Source organism: Trichophyton benhamiae, assembly GCF_000151125.1.
Source record: "Trichophyton benhamiae CBS 112371 chromosome Unknown contig01989.5, whole genome shotgun sequence".
Lineage (NCBI taxonomy): Eukaryota > Fungi > Ascomycota > Eurotiomycetes > Onygenales > Arthrodermataceae > Trichophyton > Trichophyton benhamiae.
This window is the reverse complement of record NW_003315112.1, coordinates 685,063-703,759: the sequence shown is the minus strand read 5'-3', so window position 1 is coordinate 703,759 and position 18,697 is coordinate 685,063. Positions and strand designations below refer to the sequence as shown.

The 18,697-nt window shown below is 48.4% G+C and overlaps 8 protein-coding genes and 1 pseudogene across 9 annotated transcripts; 5 read left to right on the top strand and 4 right to left on the bottom strand.

Moving 5' to 3' along the window:
* Window positions 1-330: 330 nt before the first annotated feature.
* On the top strand, window positions 331-1,172 carry ARB_04959 (ThiJ/PfpI family protein; the record flags this gene model as incomplete). Its single annotated transcript, XM_003016621.1, has 2 exons — window positions 331-349; window positions 445-1,172. The coding sequence occupies 2 exons, from the start codon at window positions 331-333 to the stop codon at window positions 1,170-1,172; spliced, it is 747 nt and encodes a 248-aa protein (XP_003016667.1).
* A 904-nt stretch (window positions 1,173-2,076) lies between these two features.
* ARB_04958 (uncharacterized protein) lies at window positions 2,077-3,937 on the bottom strand (the record flags this gene model as incomplete). Its single annotated transcript, XM_003016620.1, has 2 exons — window positions 2,077-3,789; window positions 3,857-3,937. 2 exons carry the CDS (start codon window positions 3,935-3,937, stop codon window positions 2,077-2,079), a joined length of 1,794 nt encoding a protein of 597 aa, XP_003016666.1.
* A 1,597-nt stretch (window positions 3,938-5,534) lies between these two features.
* On the top strand, window positions 5,535-7,030 carry ARB_04957 (aspartate aminotransferase, putative; the record flags this gene model as incomplete). The annotated part of the gene is made up of 4 exons (XM_003016619.1): window positions 5,535-5,711; window positions 5,761-6,526; window positions 6,598-6,864; window positions 6,930-7,030. The coding sequence occupies 4 exons, from the start codon at window positions 5,535-5,537 to the stop codon at window positions 7,028-7,030; spliced, it is 1,311 nt and encodes a 436-aa protein (XP_003016665.1).
* A 5,267-nt stretch (window positions 7,031-12,297) lies between these two features.
* Window positions 12,298-12,805, top strand: ARB_04956 (uncharacterized protein; the record flags this gene model as incomplete). The annotated part of the gene is made up of 2 exons (XM_003016618.1): window positions 12,298-12,333; window positions 12,416-12,805. The coding sequence occupies 2 exons, from the start codon at window positions 12,298-12,300 to the stop codon at window positions 12,803-12,805; spliced, it is 426 nt and encodes a 141-aa protein (XP_003016664.1).
* Window positions 12,806-12,989: 184 nt separating this feature from the next.
* On the top strand, window positions 12,990-13,409 carry ARB_04955 (uncharacterized protein; the record flags this gene model as incomplete). The annotated part of the gene is made up of 1 exon (XM_003016617.1): window positions 12,990-13,409. The coding sequence occupies one exon, from the start codon at window positions 12,990-12,992 to the stop codon at window positions 13,407-13,409; it is 420 nt and encodes a 139-aa protein (XP_003016663.1).
* A 289-nt stretch (window positions 13,410-13,698) lies between these two features.
* ARB_04954 lies at window positions 13,699-13,780 on the bottom strand (annotated as a pseudogene). Its single transcript has one exon. The product of its transcript is annotated as a tRNA-OTHER (tRNA).
* A 647-nt stretch (window positions 13,781-14,427) lies between these two features.
* Window positions 14,428-15,087, top strand: ARB_04953 (uncharacterized protein; the record flags this gene model as incomplete). The annotated part of the gene is made up of 1 exon (XM_003016616.1): window positions 14,428-15,087. The coding sequence occupies one exon, from the start codon at window positions 14,428-14,430 to the stop codon at window positions 15,085-15,087; it is 660 nt and encodes a 219-aa protein (XP_003016662.1).
* A 111-nt stretch (window positions 15,088-15,198) lies between these two features.
* Window positions 15,199-15,591, bottom strand: ARB_04952 (uncharacterized protein; the record flags this gene model as incomplete). Its single annotated transcript, XM_003016615.1, has 1 exon — window positions 15,199-15,591. One exon carries the CDS (start codon window positions 15,589-15,591, stop codon window positions 15,199-15,201), a length of 393 nt encoding a protein of 130 aa, XP_003016661.1.
* A 681-nt stretch (window positions 15,592-16,272) lies between these two features.
* Window positions 16,273-17,893, bottom strand: ARB_04951 (uncharacterized protein; the record flags this gene model as incomplete). Its single annotated transcript, XM_003016614.1, has 2 exons — window positions 16,273-16,490; window positions 16,549-17,893. The coding sequence occupies 2 exons, from the start codon at window positions 17,891-17,893 to the stop codon at window positions 16,273-16,275; spliced, it is 1,563 nt and encodes a 520-aa protein (XP_003016660.1).
* Window positions 17,894-18,697: the final 804 nt, after the last annotated feature.

The window sequence follows — 18,697 nt, the reverse complement described above, 5'->3', positions numbered from 1 at the left end:
TGCGCTGCCGTGACTCACCCCGCTTGTGGAAGTACGAAGTTGCAGTTGCGCCCTTCCATGTATTGGCAACTTGACACGATCCAACACCGAGGATCACAATATATAAAGACAGGCTGCAGGGAGGCGCCAAATATTTGAGAAGCATATTTGGGAACAGGTAACTAAGCATATTCCTTGCAACTGGACCTCTGTGTCTATTTTGTTCTCTGTCCCGAGATTATAACGGTCAGTCCAACTGGCGCAGGCACACCCTTGGTACGAAAGACGGGTGATATTCCAAAAGCAGTCAACCTTTGCTGAGTTAGGAGCCCGATGGAAATACGAAGTACGATGGCGGGCAATTCTACAGGTATATATCCTTTGCCTGCGGGACAAGTACAACCCAGGGATGACAATAGGCATGGGTTTTATTGTGTACATGGCTGGATGCTAACATCGTAGTAGAACCCAAGCACTACGCCATTCTTCTCTTTGAAGGCTTCCAGGCTCTCGACGTCTTCGGTCCTCTTGATGCTCTTAATATTACTTCTCTCGACAACGGCATCAAACTTTCTATCATTGCGCCAACATTGAACCCGGTGAGCACGAAGCCGCCTCCACTTCCCATAGTCAACCTAAAGCCAGGATGGGGCTTCTCTGAAAGCGTGGTTCCTACACACAGCTACGATGATCTGCCCACAGACATTGATGTTCTCATCGTTCCGGGTGGCCTGGGTACCAGTCACTGCGCCAACATTGAGCCAACCGTCAAGCTTGCTCGTAAGCTATACCCGGAAGTTAAATATTTGTTTAGTATCTGTACGGGCTCAAAAGTTCTAGCTGAAGCTGGTCTTCTGGATGGAAAGAAAGCGACAACCAACAAGAGGAGGTATGAGGAGACGACAAGGCCGTACCCTCAGGTTCAGTGGCAGAGGAGCGCCCGATGGGTGATTGATGGAAATATATGGACATCCTCCGGTATCAGTGCGGGTACTGATGCTATGCTTGCCTTTATCGGGATGGTTTATGGCCGGGAATATGCACAGGCAATAGCAAAGCGGATGGAATACCGTTGGGTAGAGGATCCTACAGATGACCCCTTTGCTGCCCCAGAACCGAGCTCCACCAGAGGACCGGAGTCTGCGTATGCAAGTCCCACGTCACACGTCGACTTGGGAAGTGAGGGGAAATAAGGTCCTCATTTTAGGCGATATTGTAGGAAGCTGTGGCGCATCTCAACATGTCTGTCACAGAGGCTGGTGGTCAATAGGTGGTTGGACGCATATCCATACCCTTGTCACCTCCTGCACCCGGGATGTTAGTATGCCGTCATAGCTTCGTCGTTTAATTTCAGCTCAGTGTACAAAAAAATAAACATCAACCAATTGGTGAGATTCCAGAGAGAGGAAACCCCTTGTGTTTACATATGCATCAGCAGGCAAAATCGAAACTGACATCCACACATGTATCCATTGGTGGAAGCTTAACGATCATTAATACCTCTGTCGTCTAGACCCCATCAACACTTCGAGATAGTATGCCGTACACATAATTCCTCAAGAATGTTTACAACGAATGTCTTCAGCGAACTGATTTGGCTCTTGGATCATAGGTTAACTTTTATGATATTGAGGCTGAGGTATTTGCTTATCTAAGGCGAATGGTATATCTTGGCGCTGATATAAGCTAACTGATGTCCGCTAAAATGGCAGTAAAATGGCAGGTGACCAGAGGGCGGCTAAAGACGGATAACTTTCTGAGCGGGGCTTGCCGGCGCTAGATCGTAACAGGAAAACAGATGGCAAGCGGCTATAAGCGGCTAGGGCTTAGGGCTAGGGCATTTTGCAGGGCGCGGATGTTTGGTTACGGGCTGCAAGGGCCTGATCAGAGAAGTAGGTAGTTGGCGATGCCCCAGCGCGAAAGGATATTCTGGACGGAGTCAAGATAAGATTACCAACTTGAGAGATAAACCTCCGATATTATTCTAGCAGACTTGGCGTAGTAATGATCACACCTATACTTTTTGATGGAACTCGAACACAATAAACGGATACATTGTATATCTGTCTCTGCTATTTACTACATCATATATGTTGGCTAATGCTCACATAGTGAGAATGTGTCTTGATGGAATGATTCCTCTTGACCAGAATAAACAGCTTTCCTTTCTTCCATTAGCTCCAGGCGCAGCTCCTTCGCCTCTTCCATAGTGATTGGAAAGTCATCCAAATAAGATGTGACTTCGTCGAATAATTCTCTGGGAAGTTTACCTGCGATGCCATGCAATGGCATCAGCCTATCCCACCAATCTGCTCTTTGTGCGGGTACATTTGCCGTAGAGATGATGCGAGTGTTTGGGTCAACAAGAAACAACGCGAGAATTTTTCGGTGACCTGGTTGGGTAGGATCATCCAGTTCGAAAGGATGTACACGATGCTGCAGCGAGTTTGGGAATGTGACAAGGCGCCCTTCTTTGCATAAAACGCTGCCGATTTCTTGGACAGTAGACTCCTGATCCTCGAATCCAAACACTTCGTTCAGCCAAGAACGATGATCTTGCTCGTAGAAAACATCATCGGCATCGTAAAAGCTAACCATTTGGCGAAACCCAAGGCGGCTCTCAGTTATGTTAGAACTGTCGTAGTAGAACAGTGCTGAAGCACAGATGTGTTCGTTCTGCAAAGTGGGGTTATTATATTTTCCCAAGAAATAAGTGAAGGTTATATATAGCGAAATACATACCAATTGGCCCTCAACATGCCATGAACCTCCATCGTATTTATTGTCTTCGGGAGTAAGATGAATATTCGCGAGTTTCACAATGACTTGTATCCCAGTCTTTCCGTAATCTCTCTGAAGGTTGACAGTTTTCCGTTCATCTAAAGGCTTTTTTTCATCATCGGAGCAATTTACCTTCTCCTCTGGGACGAATTTCCCCGGCTCGGGTTGCGCTACCTTGCGAATTTCCCATCCCCACTCTTCAATACGTTGCTCATAATCTTCCTCATTTTCATCTGGAAGCCTTTGAGGCCAATCCTTTTCTGGTATGTTATCCGGATCTGGGTCATAGATACATTCGGTATAGTTAATCCTCTTATAATCAAGCCGAGTTTTACCAACAGATAATGTCTCATTCCACAGAGGGATTGTGCGGGCAATGACCTGTTCAAGAACTCCGTACAATTCCTTGTGCTCGTCAGGATGCAGGTTATTGATATAACTGGTGATGGTGCATTCGCTTGAAGGATTCTGTGCATGGGAATCCTTCCCAGGACGGTTTGTCGATCCAAATGCTACGTCGCAAGGAAGCCATTGAAACTTGTCGCTGAAGGGGTGCTTCATTCTTTGCGAAATATGCGGAGGTCCGAGTCCATCACTTGGAACTTCAGTTTCTGACTTATTTGGAATAGGAATTACTTCACCAGTGCCAGATTTGGCGATACCATCCTGAATGTTCAGAATACCATCTTTAACGATGCGGGTCCGACCATAAACCAAGGGGAAGAGCGAAGGATGGACAAGGTCAAGAACCTGATTTTTGCTGTGGGGATGATAGTCCTTTTGCGCTTCAGGTACTTGCTCAAGACGAGCAACTGCAGCTTTCAGTGACTCTTTGAGTGAAGTGGGAATAAGAGAGTCGGATTTGAAAACACCAGAGGTAAGAGCAGAGATAATAGCATCAGTTTTGAACGCTTCAGATTTATACTGAAGTTCAGCGATGATCCAGTCAACCATTTTTTCTGTTATATCCAAGGTATCATTTTCTAGTAGCTCTCGTCTCCATTTGGCGGTGATAGTTTGGTCAAAAACCTAAGCATTACCAAACAAATTGGATGTTATTACAATGATTTATCAGAGGTAAGAACTAAGCCTTTACCTTGTCTTCCCACCCAGGCTTGTCAGTGATATCATTCATGGCATAAATCATCGCATGCTCTCTCAAAGTAATCATAGGCATGCTATTCCGTATACATAAAAGGAAAAATTAGCTATTATTCATCATCAAAGCGAGCTGGGCAACAGGAACTCTCACGATATACTGCCATAATCGATGTCACTTTGATCTAGAGCGTTAGGGAATGATCGGTTTCTGAAATCCTTGGATCCATCATATTCCGTATTGGTTATGAACCCATCCCCTGGTTACGCTCTCCATGCCCTAAATCCATTCAAAGGGATGCCATAACCCGGGAGCTTTATGGCAGGGGTCATTGTTGAGTAAAGAACCCTAGAACTAGCCTGTAATTCCTTAACAAAATATGAATAAGGTCGCAAAGCCATCGAGTATTCTGGTGCACTGGGACGATCCGGAAGGCCAGAAGAAAAGCGGAAGACTTTGCATCCCCATCATCTATTTATCTCCCTTCTCAGACATGGGTTAGCCGCTTCATGGGTTGACGGGCCATCTAGGCAGCAATCCAACAATAACCAATCCAGCTTCCAGGACGGCACATGCATAGTTAGTCACATATTGATACCAATCTATCACACCAACAACAAGCACTAGCTCGTCATTTGTCTCATCTTGAGCCCGCTTTTGTGGTATGCTCAGTCGGCGAAAGTCGACGTTGGAAGTCCGACGAAGAAAGGGGCTGGCCTGCTTAGCTAAGTCAGTAACGATGTTGCTGACTTACTTATTACATAATCACATAATTGACCTCGGCTTAGCGGGCTCTTGTTACATAAGCCGCTTACCGGCTATTTCCCAAAGCAGAAAAAGCAAAAAAGAACATCGAGCAAAGAAACATCCCCGGCAAGCAAATTCCGGGCTCAAGGAACAGCCACAAATCACAAATCACTCAGTCATTCATTCACAATTCATTATTTGGGACGCAGACAGCGAAGCACAGAGCGAAATAATAGGAGGAGAGAAATACCGCAGAGACAGAGGCCAGAGACAAGTAGAACCTTCCTCGTATTTGATGTCTCCCCATACCGCATGCAGTCAGCGGATAGAGAGTGCTAACGGATTGCTCCCAAACTTCATAAAAGACGGTAGCTCTACGGAGTAAGGCTTGGTCTCTATTTATATTACACCAGCCGTCGGTATCCGCTCGCCCGCGCGCGCATATTTTATCAGATTACTTTATTATTGGGCTGAGCGTTGGACGCTGTCATCCTTCCAAGGTTGCGCCTCGTGGTGAGGAGGTGAGTGGAGGGCGCAGGAGACAGGCAAGGGAGCATTAAATATAAGACGCCAGCCGCCACAGCAGGGGCGGGACTGATCCCGGAGTCCTTTTTGACTTTCTGACGTTGAAAAAGGGCAAAAAAGCAACGACGCAGAAGAAGAAAAGAAAGGAGTTGAAAAGCCCGGTTTTAACTTCGTCAAAACTCTATCGGCGGATGGTACTTATATGAATACTGAGTCGGACTTTTTTCTTGACGGGTTGCTGGAAGGACTGAGATATCATCATATCTTCTATTCTGTAAAGTCTCGAGCATAAATACGTCACCGCCCCAGCGTCTGGAAAATAGTGACAGGGTTACTATTCGACCATATCAAGAACAGTATCACGTACCTGCAAAAGCAGAAACGGGAAGAAAAAGCCGAAAAGATGGCCCCCCTCCAGCCAGAGAGTCTCTTTTGCAAGCTGGACACAGCGCCGGCGGATGAAGTCTTCGCTCTGATGGGCGACTTCGCCGCTGATACTCACCCAGACAAGGTCAGCTTGGGTGCTGGTGTGTACAGAGACAACGAAGCAAAGAGTTGGAGGCTACCGGCGGTCAAGAAGGCAGGTTATCACTCGTTTCTCGAATGATAAAGTCACTAACATACCATAGGCTGAACAATTACTCCTCGATGACCCAACTTTTGATCATGAATACCTTCCTATCCCTGGCTACGCACCATTCTACAACATGGCTAGGGATCTAATCTTCGGAACAGGCGAGTCGAGCATCCCCAAGGAACGCATTGCCAGTCTCCAAACAATCTCAGGAACGGGAGCGAACCACATCGGAGCTCGCTTCCTAGCAGACCACCTCCCAAAGCTTTCTGATCCCAATGCAAAGCGCACTATCTGGATCTCCGACCCAACGTGGGCCAACCACCATTTGATCTGGAACCTTGTCTCGAGCGGAACCTCCGGCAGCCCCATCCAGGTGAAGACATACCCTTACTACCATGAACCCACACGGTCACTTAACTTTGAGGGAATGATGAAGGAACTCGAGGCTCATGCTGTCGCGGGAGATGTTGTCCTTCTTCACGCCTGTGCTCACAACCCTACTGGAATTGATCCCACCCGTGCTCAGTGGCTGCGGATCGCTGATCTGTGCGAGAGCAGAAGCTTATTCCCCTTCTTTGACTCAGCATATCAAGGATTCGCTTCTGGAGATCTGGACAATGATGCCTGGCCCATCCGCGAATTTGCTAAGCGTGGGATGGAGCTTTGCGTTGCTCAGAGTTTCAGCAAGAACCTAGGTCTTTATGGTCAGCGAACTGGCGCCTTCCACCTTGTGTGCCGCAACGCAGAGGCGACTGTCTGTGCCCGATCTCAGGTTGTTGAGCTTCAGCGTGGCGAGATCTCTACTCCACCATCATACGGTATGTTGTGCCTAGATGCATAACTTTCTTACTGAAACCTTCATGCAGTGACACTAACTGAACCAACGTAGGACCACGACTTGCGGCAAAGATCTTGAGTGACCCAGCCCTTGTTGAGATGTGGAAGGAAGATCTCATCACCATGAGCAGCAGAATTAAGTCCATGCGCCGTGCTCTATATGATGAGCTGCAGAGACTGCAGACCCCCGGAACCTGGGAGCACATCATCAACCAGATCGGCATGTTCTCGTACACCGGCCTCACCAAGGAGCAAGTCCGCCTCCTTCGTGAATACCACATCTATCTCCTGGACTCCGGCCGTATTTCTATCGCCGGACGTAAGCAATCCCCTTCCACCCATTGATACGATGTAGCCGACCAAACCACTAACATTTTCTTATAGTAAACACCAGCAACCTGAAGTACGTCGCAGAAGCCATCGATTCCGTGGTCCGTAAGACTACCAAAACCTCCAACGGCTCCAATGGCTCTAATGGCCACTAAATCAACAACCATACGGCCTATCTGATACGGTTCAACGAATTTAAATGATGCTATGTATCTCATTCCAACGTCCCTCACCAACGGGGCCAGTCTCCTATGTTCGACCGCCTACCGCTTCCGCACGATCCCATTGATTGATTTCTTGCATTTTGGCCTCGTATCTCAACCCGACCGACCAGTAACCGGTTGGAATATTGACCAACAGGATAAATATTTTTTTCTCACTCGCGAGTTTGATGCATAGATGTAAGACGTTCCTCATGTTTCTATACTTTTCATACTTGGTTTGTTGGTTGTTAGAGTTGGCAGCTCAGCACTTGTTGTGTTGATTGTATCCTAGTCTGTATTAGCAGGATAGAGTCAGAGACACAGCTAGATTCTATCTAGACATCTTTAACCAGTTGATTTACACTTTTAGCTATCTCCGAGTCTACAATGTCCGGTTCCTGAGTACGGTACCTTTTACAAAGCTTCAAGTTTGTATCCATTCATCCCCGACCCTCGTCCGGGCGGACGTTACTCTTTGTAGTAACCTATAACTACGCCAAATCGAGCTCAATCTACCCGCGGGTTGCCCCTAAGTTCATCAAGTGTAACAGCTAGTCAACTACATACCTCTGAGACCGATATGGAGAGAGAGAACTGGGCGTTTATTTGAGTTGGTCACAGTGCTACTTAGTTACGTCAACACCAACTCTTTTGACTTCAGCCGCAACACCAACCTTAACTAACTTATCTTCAACTTCTACTTTTCAACTTATACCCTTTCTTCCTCATATTTTGTCCTGCAACATGTCACAGCGCCCTTTCAACTAATTACCCGCATGTCCCAATCATATCAAGTGGGATGCTCCTGGTCGTACTGCACAGCTGGTAGCTATAATCAATGGCCCAGAAAATGCCCAAGAGCATCAGGGCTGCTATCAAGCTTTATCATAAGAAACTCCCCGGACTCCTTGCTTTATATTCAAAAGGGAGGGCCATCTACTCCGAACACCTTAAGCCTTTCCCTTTTTGAGTGGAGGTAATGATCCCCTTGCCACATATCTTCTCGTCCCACTTTGCTAGCGACGATAGCAGAGACAACAATTCTGGATAAAAACAACGACAACTACAACATCGAACAATCCTCAGAGCCGGTCAACAGTTCATACTTGTTGACTCTAGCGTTGCAAAACAATATGGGTGATGCTCCAACGGTTCTCTCTCTCTCATCCTGATGCCCCAGAATGGAACAAAGCTCTTATGCTCGAGTTTCAGGCAGCCCTCAAGAAGGATCCAGCAGCAGACCTGATGTCTATGTTTTCCGATTCCTATCGTCGTCGGCACCAATATGCCGAGGGGGAATTATTATCATACCCTGCGGGAATCAATCGTCAGATGCTCGACGAGCTCGACAACAAATAGAGGCGAGATCTGGAGGTCAACTTGCTTACCATCATTCCATCAAATTATAACCGCAGAATAACAATGGCAACTGGACCCAATGTCAAAAAACCAGAGCCTCCGAAGCCACGTGCGTCTGAGTATTTAGATCGTCTTGATCTTGCGGAAGCTGCTACAGTTGTATTTCAGTTATCGGAGAAGGTTCGGGCTATACTTGCGCGCTACTAGGACGGGTCCTTGGGCGAAAAACCGAAGGGCGAAGAGTTCCTACTCGGTGCGTCCCTGAAACGGCTGCTTTTAGGCTCCGGAAAAATCTGGGAAGGCCCCGCAAGAGGCCTCGCGGTGAAGTGCAGTGAGGGCATTGTGGCAAAAGTCATCATGGGCAATAAGGAGTACACTAGGTACACCATACTGCAGCATCTCGAGCGATAGATGCCTAATATCCCAGTTCCCAGACCACACGGTCTAATTGCCTTTGCTCCATTCTGTGTTGTTTCCATGTCATACATTCCAGGCATGACTCCGACCAAGGCCTGGCCCAGCCTTGCACACGAAGACAAGCTGTTCATACAACGCCAGCTAGACGACATATTCCATCGACTAAGGACAATTTGACAAGATGATGGCCATCCCCTTGGTGGAATCAGTGGAGAAGGGGCAAAGGACAAGCGGGTTGATGAGTGCTCCACGTTCAAAGATATCACCCCAGCAGCTGCATTCCGACTTGCAGTTTTCCCCCCGTCATCATGGCAGCAATTCATACATCAAGTTTCTTCGCTCACTCCTACGTCATGACAACTCATCTCTGTACGGGTCCGTGTTTACCCGTGAACTGACAATATCCTGGTGAAACGGGAGCCAGGTGATAATGGCCGCTAGATAGTCAGCGGGATCATAGACTGGGAAGATGGGGGCGTTTACCCTGAGCATTATGAATGCACTGCTCTGTCTCAATGTTTAAGTGTAATCGATGAAGACGACTGGTATCTCTATCTGCCTGAGTGTATCTCGCCTTCCAGATTCCCCGTACGCTGGCTTGTGGATCGGCTCTGGAGATTCATCTACGTACTACATGACATTTTCTGTATCTTCTTCTTGTGGCATTGAAGCGTATTTTGGGATGTTCTTTTGTCATTTTTATTTGAACTGACCGATATAGCCCAGTTATGAATAACTATAGGTTCCTATTTAAACTTAACTTCCAGGAGAATTGTAAATTGTGAGCTATTACCAAAGTGATAGAGTGCGCCCACACCAGTGGTCAGCAAGTTGAAGCTATGTGCATGACAGCAATCTTCCTGTTCAGCACAATAATAACCCGATACAGTCTTTCAAATCTCCCTTTCAATCTTCTGGTTCAATAGACGAGTACTTTAGAATTGATATGTAGAAATTGACAGGGATCTATCTCCCTCGACTTCAATTAGTTAACAACCTCCTGCGCGCTAGATGGTGGATAGCAGCATATTCAATAAAGCTGCTTCACTCGCTTACTTTAGACCTTCGACTCTGCAGCGTCACTCCATCCCCGTAGTTAATTGCCTAGGTCACCGCGGCTCTGACTTCACTCAACAGCCACAGCTCTGCCTATTTAAGCGCCTGTATTCCCCAACCTTCTTGGCGATTTTTTTTTTTTTTTTTTTTTTTTTTACTTCTTCAACATCCTTATCACCATTTATCAGAAATATAACTTCATCCTGCCTGGCCATCCTAGTCGAGTCTGTTCAGCAAATTCTATGGCGAGGGTCCTAGTTTCTAATTCTCTATTATAAAGAAAAATAAAATATTTAACTATTATTACTTAAAAAATAATAACTTTTTTTTCTAGAATTTTTTTTTAGAAAAAATAAGAATCTAGCTTTTACTCTTCTATTTTATAGAGAAATATACTCTACCTAGTATATCTAAGGTCACTAAGTTATCAATATCATGTCCTGATGGCCTGGGTTTAACCTACTGCCTGCATGCTTGAACCCCATATAGTGGGGTGCTGAAAACTATAGTTAACTATTTCTAATCTTCAAGCTGTCCTCGATAACCCTGAGACAAACAAAGGAGGGCCCGAAAATCAATATCCGGGTGTTTATAGTTAGGCATATACCGGGGAAAGCAAGGCCCGTTTGCGTACTGCTATAGTTATCCAGGACGGCAAAGTGGTACTCCCAAAGCACGTTGACCCCAGACAGACTATTTGGGCAGAGGTAGGCGAGTTATTAATACGCTGCACCCCTATAATCAGCTACCTTGCTTACCATCGTTCTGTCCAGGGGATTGCCCAACAGATGAGCTCTGCTTCTGCTATGCCTAGTTGGTAAGCCATCGAAAGACAGCAATAAATTGCTCCCCGCTCAATATCCACCTCTTCTGTGACATATCGCAGCAAGGTAAGGATCACGTTTCCCAGGACGAGTCGAATATGTCTCTTAGGGTTCTTAGGGGTTCACGTAGAGGAGTTACTCGTCCTTAACCATGTCCCCTGTTCCAACGGTTTCATCTCTAGTATGTGCCTCACTTCGCCCACTATCTATACGCAGTGTCCTGACCAAACTCAGCGGAATATATGGGATCGTGTAGCCGAACTCCAGGCGATGATTAATAATCCTGAAATCAGCAGTGAGCAGAAGATAAATATACAAACAGCAATCGATCTTTATTATAAGAGTGGACAGCCTATACCACGGGTCTGCATCCAGGGTGGAAAGGTTATTTGCCTTCAAGACCTTGATTTCTCCCTCCCGTTCTGGATGGAGGTACTTTCTCCTTTTTCTATACATAGACTCTGCATCATACCCATACTTACTGTTTCCCATGCAGGGTTACGGCCAGCAGCTATCAGCACATACTGTTATTCCCGCTGCTGAACCAGCTCAACCTAACGATCACCAGTGGGGGATCACTCTTAATTTGGTCAACTGGTTACCTGGGCCCTCCTTGTGCCTGTGGGTCAGCAGCTTGGCTAGCAGGACAACGTACAATCTCTTCCACGGTCTAACGCAGGACATCGGGTTGTAAACTCCCTGATGGTACTTGAATTATTTCAATATCGATTTTAATATACTTTGTTTTATTTTTATGCTATTGTATATTTTATAGCTACAATTGGTGCTATGTCTATCGCGCTTGAATTAGTGTCAAACTTCAGCTCTGCCTACCATTAGAGTGGGCTCACTCCTTTTGGTGTATAGTGGCAGACTTTGACAATTGGATATTCTATATTCTATCAGGCCCTTCACGTTTCTCGACATTTCCATGCTCAACGACACTGGTAGTATAATAGTTTTCAAGGATGGGATTATCCAGTAGCTCCCTGTCACTAAAAGCTCCATCCTTGGACAAGCTATAGCTAGAGCTAGAAGGATACGGTGCCGCTCTTCAACAAAGCGTCCACTGTGTTGTTGTTTCTATTTAGACTAGTTTTATTTCCTCTTTAGGAATTGTTTGCTCTGTTTGCCGCTGCTCTCTCCAAGCTATAAAACCCCCGCCCCTGCCCCCGCGCCTCTTCTTCCTCTTCTTCCTCTTCATCCTCAACATCCATCTTCAACATCTTCAACTAACTGCGTTTTCAGGCCTGCTTGATCAGTTTCCTTCTGCCGCCATAACTCCTACTCTACTTCTTCCTGTGCGCGCTGTCTTCTCTGTCCACCTACGTGGCCGTGTTGGTGCCTTCTCTAATCTAGACTTGGCTAACTAGTTAACTAGTTACCCATTAGTTATCCACAGTGGGCAAGTCAGTTGAAGACCCATCTTCTCCTCTACTTCTTCTACGCCGAGATATTGGGCAAGGTAAGTTCCATGCTTCTCAATAGCTCTACGTTCTATCTAACAAGTGGCGCTGTGCTCTCCAGGTGGTCCTATAGAGAAGTTACTTGTCCTTAGCCGTCATGTCCACTGCTCCAATAGCTCCAGCTTCTTACCCAGTATGTAGGACTGTGATCTCACCTCTCCAGTCCCTCTCCGTTTACTCCCTATAGCTACAAGGGTTGCCCTAACCAAAAGTAGTGGAACATACCAGGCCGTATCGCTGAGCTCAAGGCGATAATTGACAATCCTGAAACAAGCGATGAGCAGAAGATAAATGTGCAAGTAGCAATCGACCTCTACGGTGGGAAGATGCAGCCTATACCGCGCGTCTGCATCCAGGGTGGACAGGTCATCAATCTTCAAAGGCTTGATTTCTCCCGCCCGTTCTGGATGGAGGTACTTTCACTTTATCATTCCCCGAAGCTGGTTTATCCCCTGTTCTCTGCTTACCCATTTTCCATCCAGGGCTATCTCCAACAACTCTCAGCACAGACTGCAATTCCCGCCACCGAGCCAGCGTCATCGTCTACGCCAGCTGAAGCCGTCCCTGAGACTGTAAGCTCGGCATCAGCTGCAGTCCAGCATTAGAGAGGCCAGCTGGCTAACATTTCTGGACTTTCTTTTAGCATGGGGTTCAGCAATTTGCCCACCGTGTTGCGTATGATCTCTTCCCGGGCGGATCAGGACATCAGGTTCGCATTTCGAGAATTCCAGTTAACATTTGTTTGATTAGAAATGCCTTTTATTAATACATCCTGTCCGGGCTGTTTAGATGCTTGCCCGAATGAGAGCAATTCCGGCCTTTTCATTGTCCCTTCCCCTGTTCCTCGACATCACCATGCTCAATGATACAGGCAGCGATGCGTTGACAGTCTTCGACACAGACCTAATCGCGTTAGGCATCGCTCCAACGTACCTGGGTTTTGGGCCTCAAACTCAAGCAATGACAGCTAATGGGATTGTTTTACGGCAAGTTGTCTACGTTGAGATCCAGCTACTTGATTCGCAACGTAATCCTATTTCAGATTGGATTCTCGAGGAATCTGTCGTTGTTCCGTCAGCTGAAGGTAACACTAGGCTGTCCGGCAGAGGGATGAGGGATTGTCTGTATTTTGCAACAGCACCAGGTAACCAACAGCTATACGTGGCCGAAAAGAAGAATGGCATTGTACAGCAGCTTCCTGTTGTTTAATTACCTTGAATCATTACTTTACTGGAATGATGACCATGATTCTATTTGATACACTTTATTAACTATTAACTACCGGTACAAATGAATAGACATCCCTCTGCTCTTGTGTCCTAAATAGTTCCCCTGCACCAACAACCAGCGAGATAGTTCTTCCTTCAGATACCATCAACGTTGCTTCCTACAACGATATAGGATGTAAAAAGAAATATCACCATAACAGTGAGATGAAGTATATCTATACCATAGAGCGAAAGAAAAAAAAAAAAGAAAGAAAAAAAAAAAAAGAACGGGGCCCTGCCGCGACTCGAACGCGGGGCCTCTCGCATCTTTGGTGTCCCAAAGCGAGAATCATACCACTAGACCACAAGGCCATTCTTGCCAGCAGAGATGCAGGGGGTTGCTCATAGTGACCAGCCATCAGAGTGCAGCAATATTTCTCCTGGTGTCTACCACTTATTACGTATCATTTGATCGATGTTAATGCCAGCTCGACAGCTCATCGTTTCATCTTTTTGTAGTTCAAAGAAAGAGGCTACTTTTTTTTTCGTGTGCGAGATAGGAGAACCAAGGAAAATGTCTTAGTCAGATGAATAGCTGAAGTTACACAGATCACGTTATGTGATAAAAGAATTGACCAATAAGACAGCAGTAACAAATAAGCTTAATCGTCATTAGTCTTGGCACTGGCTATATCGACGACGCCTTGCCCCGTGCGGGACATCTAAATATCTACTTCCAGGTCCAGCCGGGCTCTCGAGGGACAAACGACAAAGGCACGATGGCGTCGAGAACTCAGGTCTCGTACGGGGACCGTGCAAAGACACACCCGAACCCCCTTGTGCGGCGGCTGTTTGAGATAGCAGAGCAGAAACAGTCCAACGTCGTCGTCTCCGCAGATGTCACCACCACGAGCGCATTGCTAGACCTGGCCGAGCGTGAGTCTTGATACTTTATGAAGAGAAGAAGGAGAAGAAGCAATAGCTGACAATAAGGACACAAGACAGGCCTCGGACCGCACATGGTCGTGCTCAAGACACACATCGACATCATCACTGATTTCTCCCCGCAGACAGTCGAGGGCCTCAAGGCCGCCGCTCAGAAACACAACTTCCTCATCTTCGAGGACAGAAAGTTCGTCGATATAGGCCACACAGTCCAGATGCAGTACCATGGCGGCAGCCTACGCATCTCCGAATGGGCGCATATCGTCAACTGTGCCGTGCTAGCGGGGTCAGGCATTGTCGATGCTCTAGCGCAGATATCTTCCTCGGGCGTATTCCCTTACCCCGCTGGCGAGAGGGGACTGTTGATTCTCGCTGAGATGACTTCCAAGGGCTCGTTGGCAACGGGCGAGTATACGAAGCTGTCGGTTGAGATGGCCAGGAGACATGCTGGGTTCGTCATGGGGTTCGTGGCTACGCGGTCCCTGGGCGATATCGAGACTGAGACTGAGCGCAAGGCCGATGAAGACTTTGTGCTATTCACCACGGGTGTCAATCTTGCCTCGAAGGGTGACCAGTTAGGCCAGCAGTATCAGACTCCCGAGTCGGCTGTGGGCAGAGGAGCGGACTTTATCATCTCGGGGAGAGGTATCTATGCTGCTCCTGACCCTGTGGAGGCCATAAAGCAGTACCAATCTGCAGGCTGGAGCGCATACCTCAAGCGTATATCCAGATAATTAAAATGAAAGAAAGACAGAAAAAAGTTTATGCTTAAGATCTGACCAATAGCTTCATTTATACCTTATAACTTGAAAGAAAGAAAGCAGAATATCATACATAATCGTAGGCTAGAATGGGGAAGCAGGAGCTTGCATCATGGGCAATGCGACGCCAAACACCGTCATGCCCCAGAGCGCCATCTGAGCGAACCAGAAGCCGCCACCGTACTTCCGTCCGGCTCCCGCAGCCTGGCCGGAGTAGACATATCCGTACAAGAACAGCACGCGCATCACCACCCATGTAGCTCCGATCAACGTCGTGGCGGCAGGATACTTGAGTCCAGCAACGAGAGTGAGCAGCATCGTCTGTGGTGCGTTCTCAAGGTAGTTCGTGTGGGCTCGCTGGGCGCAGTTGAACGCATCGGCCTTGGGCTGTGGGGGAGGCCAATTGGTTAGCAGTTGAATCGAGTTGTACAGTTTGTACACACTCGCATTGAGGGAGGACTCACGTCGGCCTTGCATTGTTCGATACTGGCATAGCTGTGGGGATAGGGGATGCCGGCAGCTCTGCGCTTGATGCCAGTGATGATGCCGTGGACGAAGCCGAGGACTGGGATGGCGCCGAGGGCGACGGCGATGATGTTGCTGGCGGGCAGATGTCAAGTTAGCTGTGCTCTCCCTGCGGGTGTCACGGCAGCCAACTCACCCGTAACCGTCTGGGACTGGGATCATCATCTTGAATCAATTGATTGGGATAGACTGAGGTGGTTGTAGCTGGTGTAGTTGGTGTAGTTGCAGTTGTACTGTTGGTGTTATTCGTATGTTGACGATAGTTAGTTAACCGGTATTTAACTACTTATGACGCAACGTGAAGATGGAGATTCAACTACGAAGACATTTAGATATTTATACAGCTCCGGATCCTCAGCTCATCCTCTAGGCTGCAGAGCATACGACATGGAAGCTTCGAGCTCTCCTTTTCGCACTCCTTTCCCCTTTGCGCTGACGCGGGATCCGGGATGATTAGACCAACCGAGCCGGCGCAGCCATCCAGCCGAGCCTTCGGACGAAACAGCGGACGAAGCAGGGAAGGCCAGGGAGACGATCTGTTTATTTACATTTACATTGCTTGAGGACAGATTAGAGAAGAGAAGGGTATGTTATTGCAGCTACCTACAGCGACAGTTGACAGCGACGTCTTTTTCATGGACCCTGGGACAAGACCTGCTTGCTGACACTGCCGTACTTGGCCTGCCAGGCAAAGAAATACAGCAACGCCCCCAGCGGCTGGCCGACAAGGCAGAAGCTGAGCCAGAAGACACAGTTGCCTATTATCTTCCCGGCCTGGCCGTTCATCTTCTCCAGGGGCACCGTGGCAGCTATCAGAGGGAGCTGCAGCATCATTCCGGCAAAGGCGACGCCTGTACAAGTTAGCACTCCAGTTGACTTTTACAGAGCCATAGATAGCCATGAACTTACCAATGATGTTGTGCGTTGGGATGCCGACGAGCACCTCATGCAAGACGGCAGAGAAAGTGAAGACGACAAGACTGGCGGCAAACGGACTCCATCCTCGCCCAACAAGCGGGGAGAAGATATGTCGCTTCATGAAATGGTACACAGGTCGGTTCCAGGAGCGCCAGTACGAGCCTACGCTGGGGCTATTCCACCATTCGCTGTAGAACTCCCGGTCTCCAAACCGCATTACTTCTGCCAAAGCGTTCAGGAAGGACTGGAACAAGGCAAAGAATCCCGCTAGCCAGATCACCAACGAGATGGTCGATAGCTTCATCATCCGCTCCAGGATAGACACCCAGTCCAACATGGCTACTTTGTCCAGCGAGTTGCGCAGCACGGGGGCCGCATATTGCGCCGAAATAATCCAGATAAACACCCCCAGCCCAACGAGCTCCAGCACCCGCTTGGCTACGAACGACCACCGCACACGCTCGGTCCGCGGGTATACAGGCTGATACACCAGCGTCGGCGCCAGCCAGAAGTAAGACAGGTTTGATATCGTGACGTTATGTGGGTACGGGCAAGACATGTATATTTCCGGCAGCCTATTGTCCGGCGACGGATTGAGCACCGCATGTCGAAGGTCCCGGTTGGTAAACGCATACGAGCAGTTCTTCAGCCAGACGATGATAGCATGCAGCTGGCACACTGTCCCGATGCCCGGGTGATGTATATAGTAGTAGACCACATACGTAGTCACCAGGAGACACAGGCTGGCGTTGACCGTATGCGCAAACGCAACGTACGCCCAGGTCGTCTGCAGCGCCGAAAGCTCCTTGCTCGTGCACGAGGAGGCCTCATCTCTCTTCACACGTCCAATCGCCCCCTTCACCAGCTGGGCGGCCGCCAGCTCGATGAGATACGCCACGAACAGGTGGCAGGGGACCAGGGCGTAGAGGACCGCGCCTAGCACTAGGTCCTGCTTGCGGTAGTCGTGGCAGCGGATGCAGATGAGGACGCCATACTTCATGAAGTTCTCGACTACCAGCCGCAGGTTCATCACGATCAGCACAATGACCATCAGGTTCCTGAAGCCCAGGAAGCTGGGGGTCTTCTCGGTCTCGCGGCTCAGACATGATGGCTTCACTTCGGAGTGATACGCCGCGACATGGCGGTACTTGCTGCGTAGCTTCTGGCCGGCCGAACGATGCTGGTGCTGCTGATGCTGCCCATGATGATGCTGCTGCTGATTCTGCTTCTCCTTCTCATGCAGCGAGTTCCCGCGTCCGTTGAGCCCGGTGTTGGTCTTTTCCTGGAGCGCTGCTGCGGTGCTGTGGCTGACCTCCGTCTCAGTCACGATCGCCATGTTCTCCCTCTTTGCTTTTCTTCAGATCGGATGTTTGATGTGTATATGTAGCTGGTGATTCCGTCCAAGACGGGCCTGCAGATGTCTCTCGATGGCCTTCAACCAGGCAGTTCTAAGCTCTGCGTCTCATCTGGGTGGCTGCGGGCGTTTGTCTATGTATCAAAATGCCAAAACCGTGCGAAGGCGAAACGGCGAGAATCAGAGACACGGAGTCTCACTAACTAGCTTTATATCGCCGACAGCAGACAAAGACAGGGCCGGTACGGAGTATATATATATTTATAAAAGGAGAAGAGACGAAGAGCAGGAGAAAGCAAGGAGATGTTACGAGACAGTTGAAAGAACCCAGGCCGTCCTCTTCCAAGATTCGGATCTTCCCTCAACCTTATCGCCCGCAAGTTGCTGCCCTTGGTCAGGTCGCTACAGAATTCGACATCGCACGGCAGAGCAAGCAACTTCGCTAGCTTATATACATATAACTACATAGACTACGGAGTACTCGACTGGCAGACAGCGAGTCAGGCCAACTTGGCCATCGACAAAGGGATCCTGCTGCGTTGGGCCAGAACTTGCTGGCGGGGATGCTTCCTTGGTTCGTGGTTTCATCTCTGTAACCGGGAGATCACGATAGAGCTGCGAGACGGGCGGGCTAGATCCTTCGCTGCTGGCCAGGGAGAGAGAGAAGACGTCGGGATGCAGCCACAGAAGCCACTGCATCTCGTACGTGCTGCATGGGGAGAGCTTACTGGCGCCGTTTTGCCGGACAGGGGCTGCTCCCTGGCTCCACGGATGCATATAGTTACA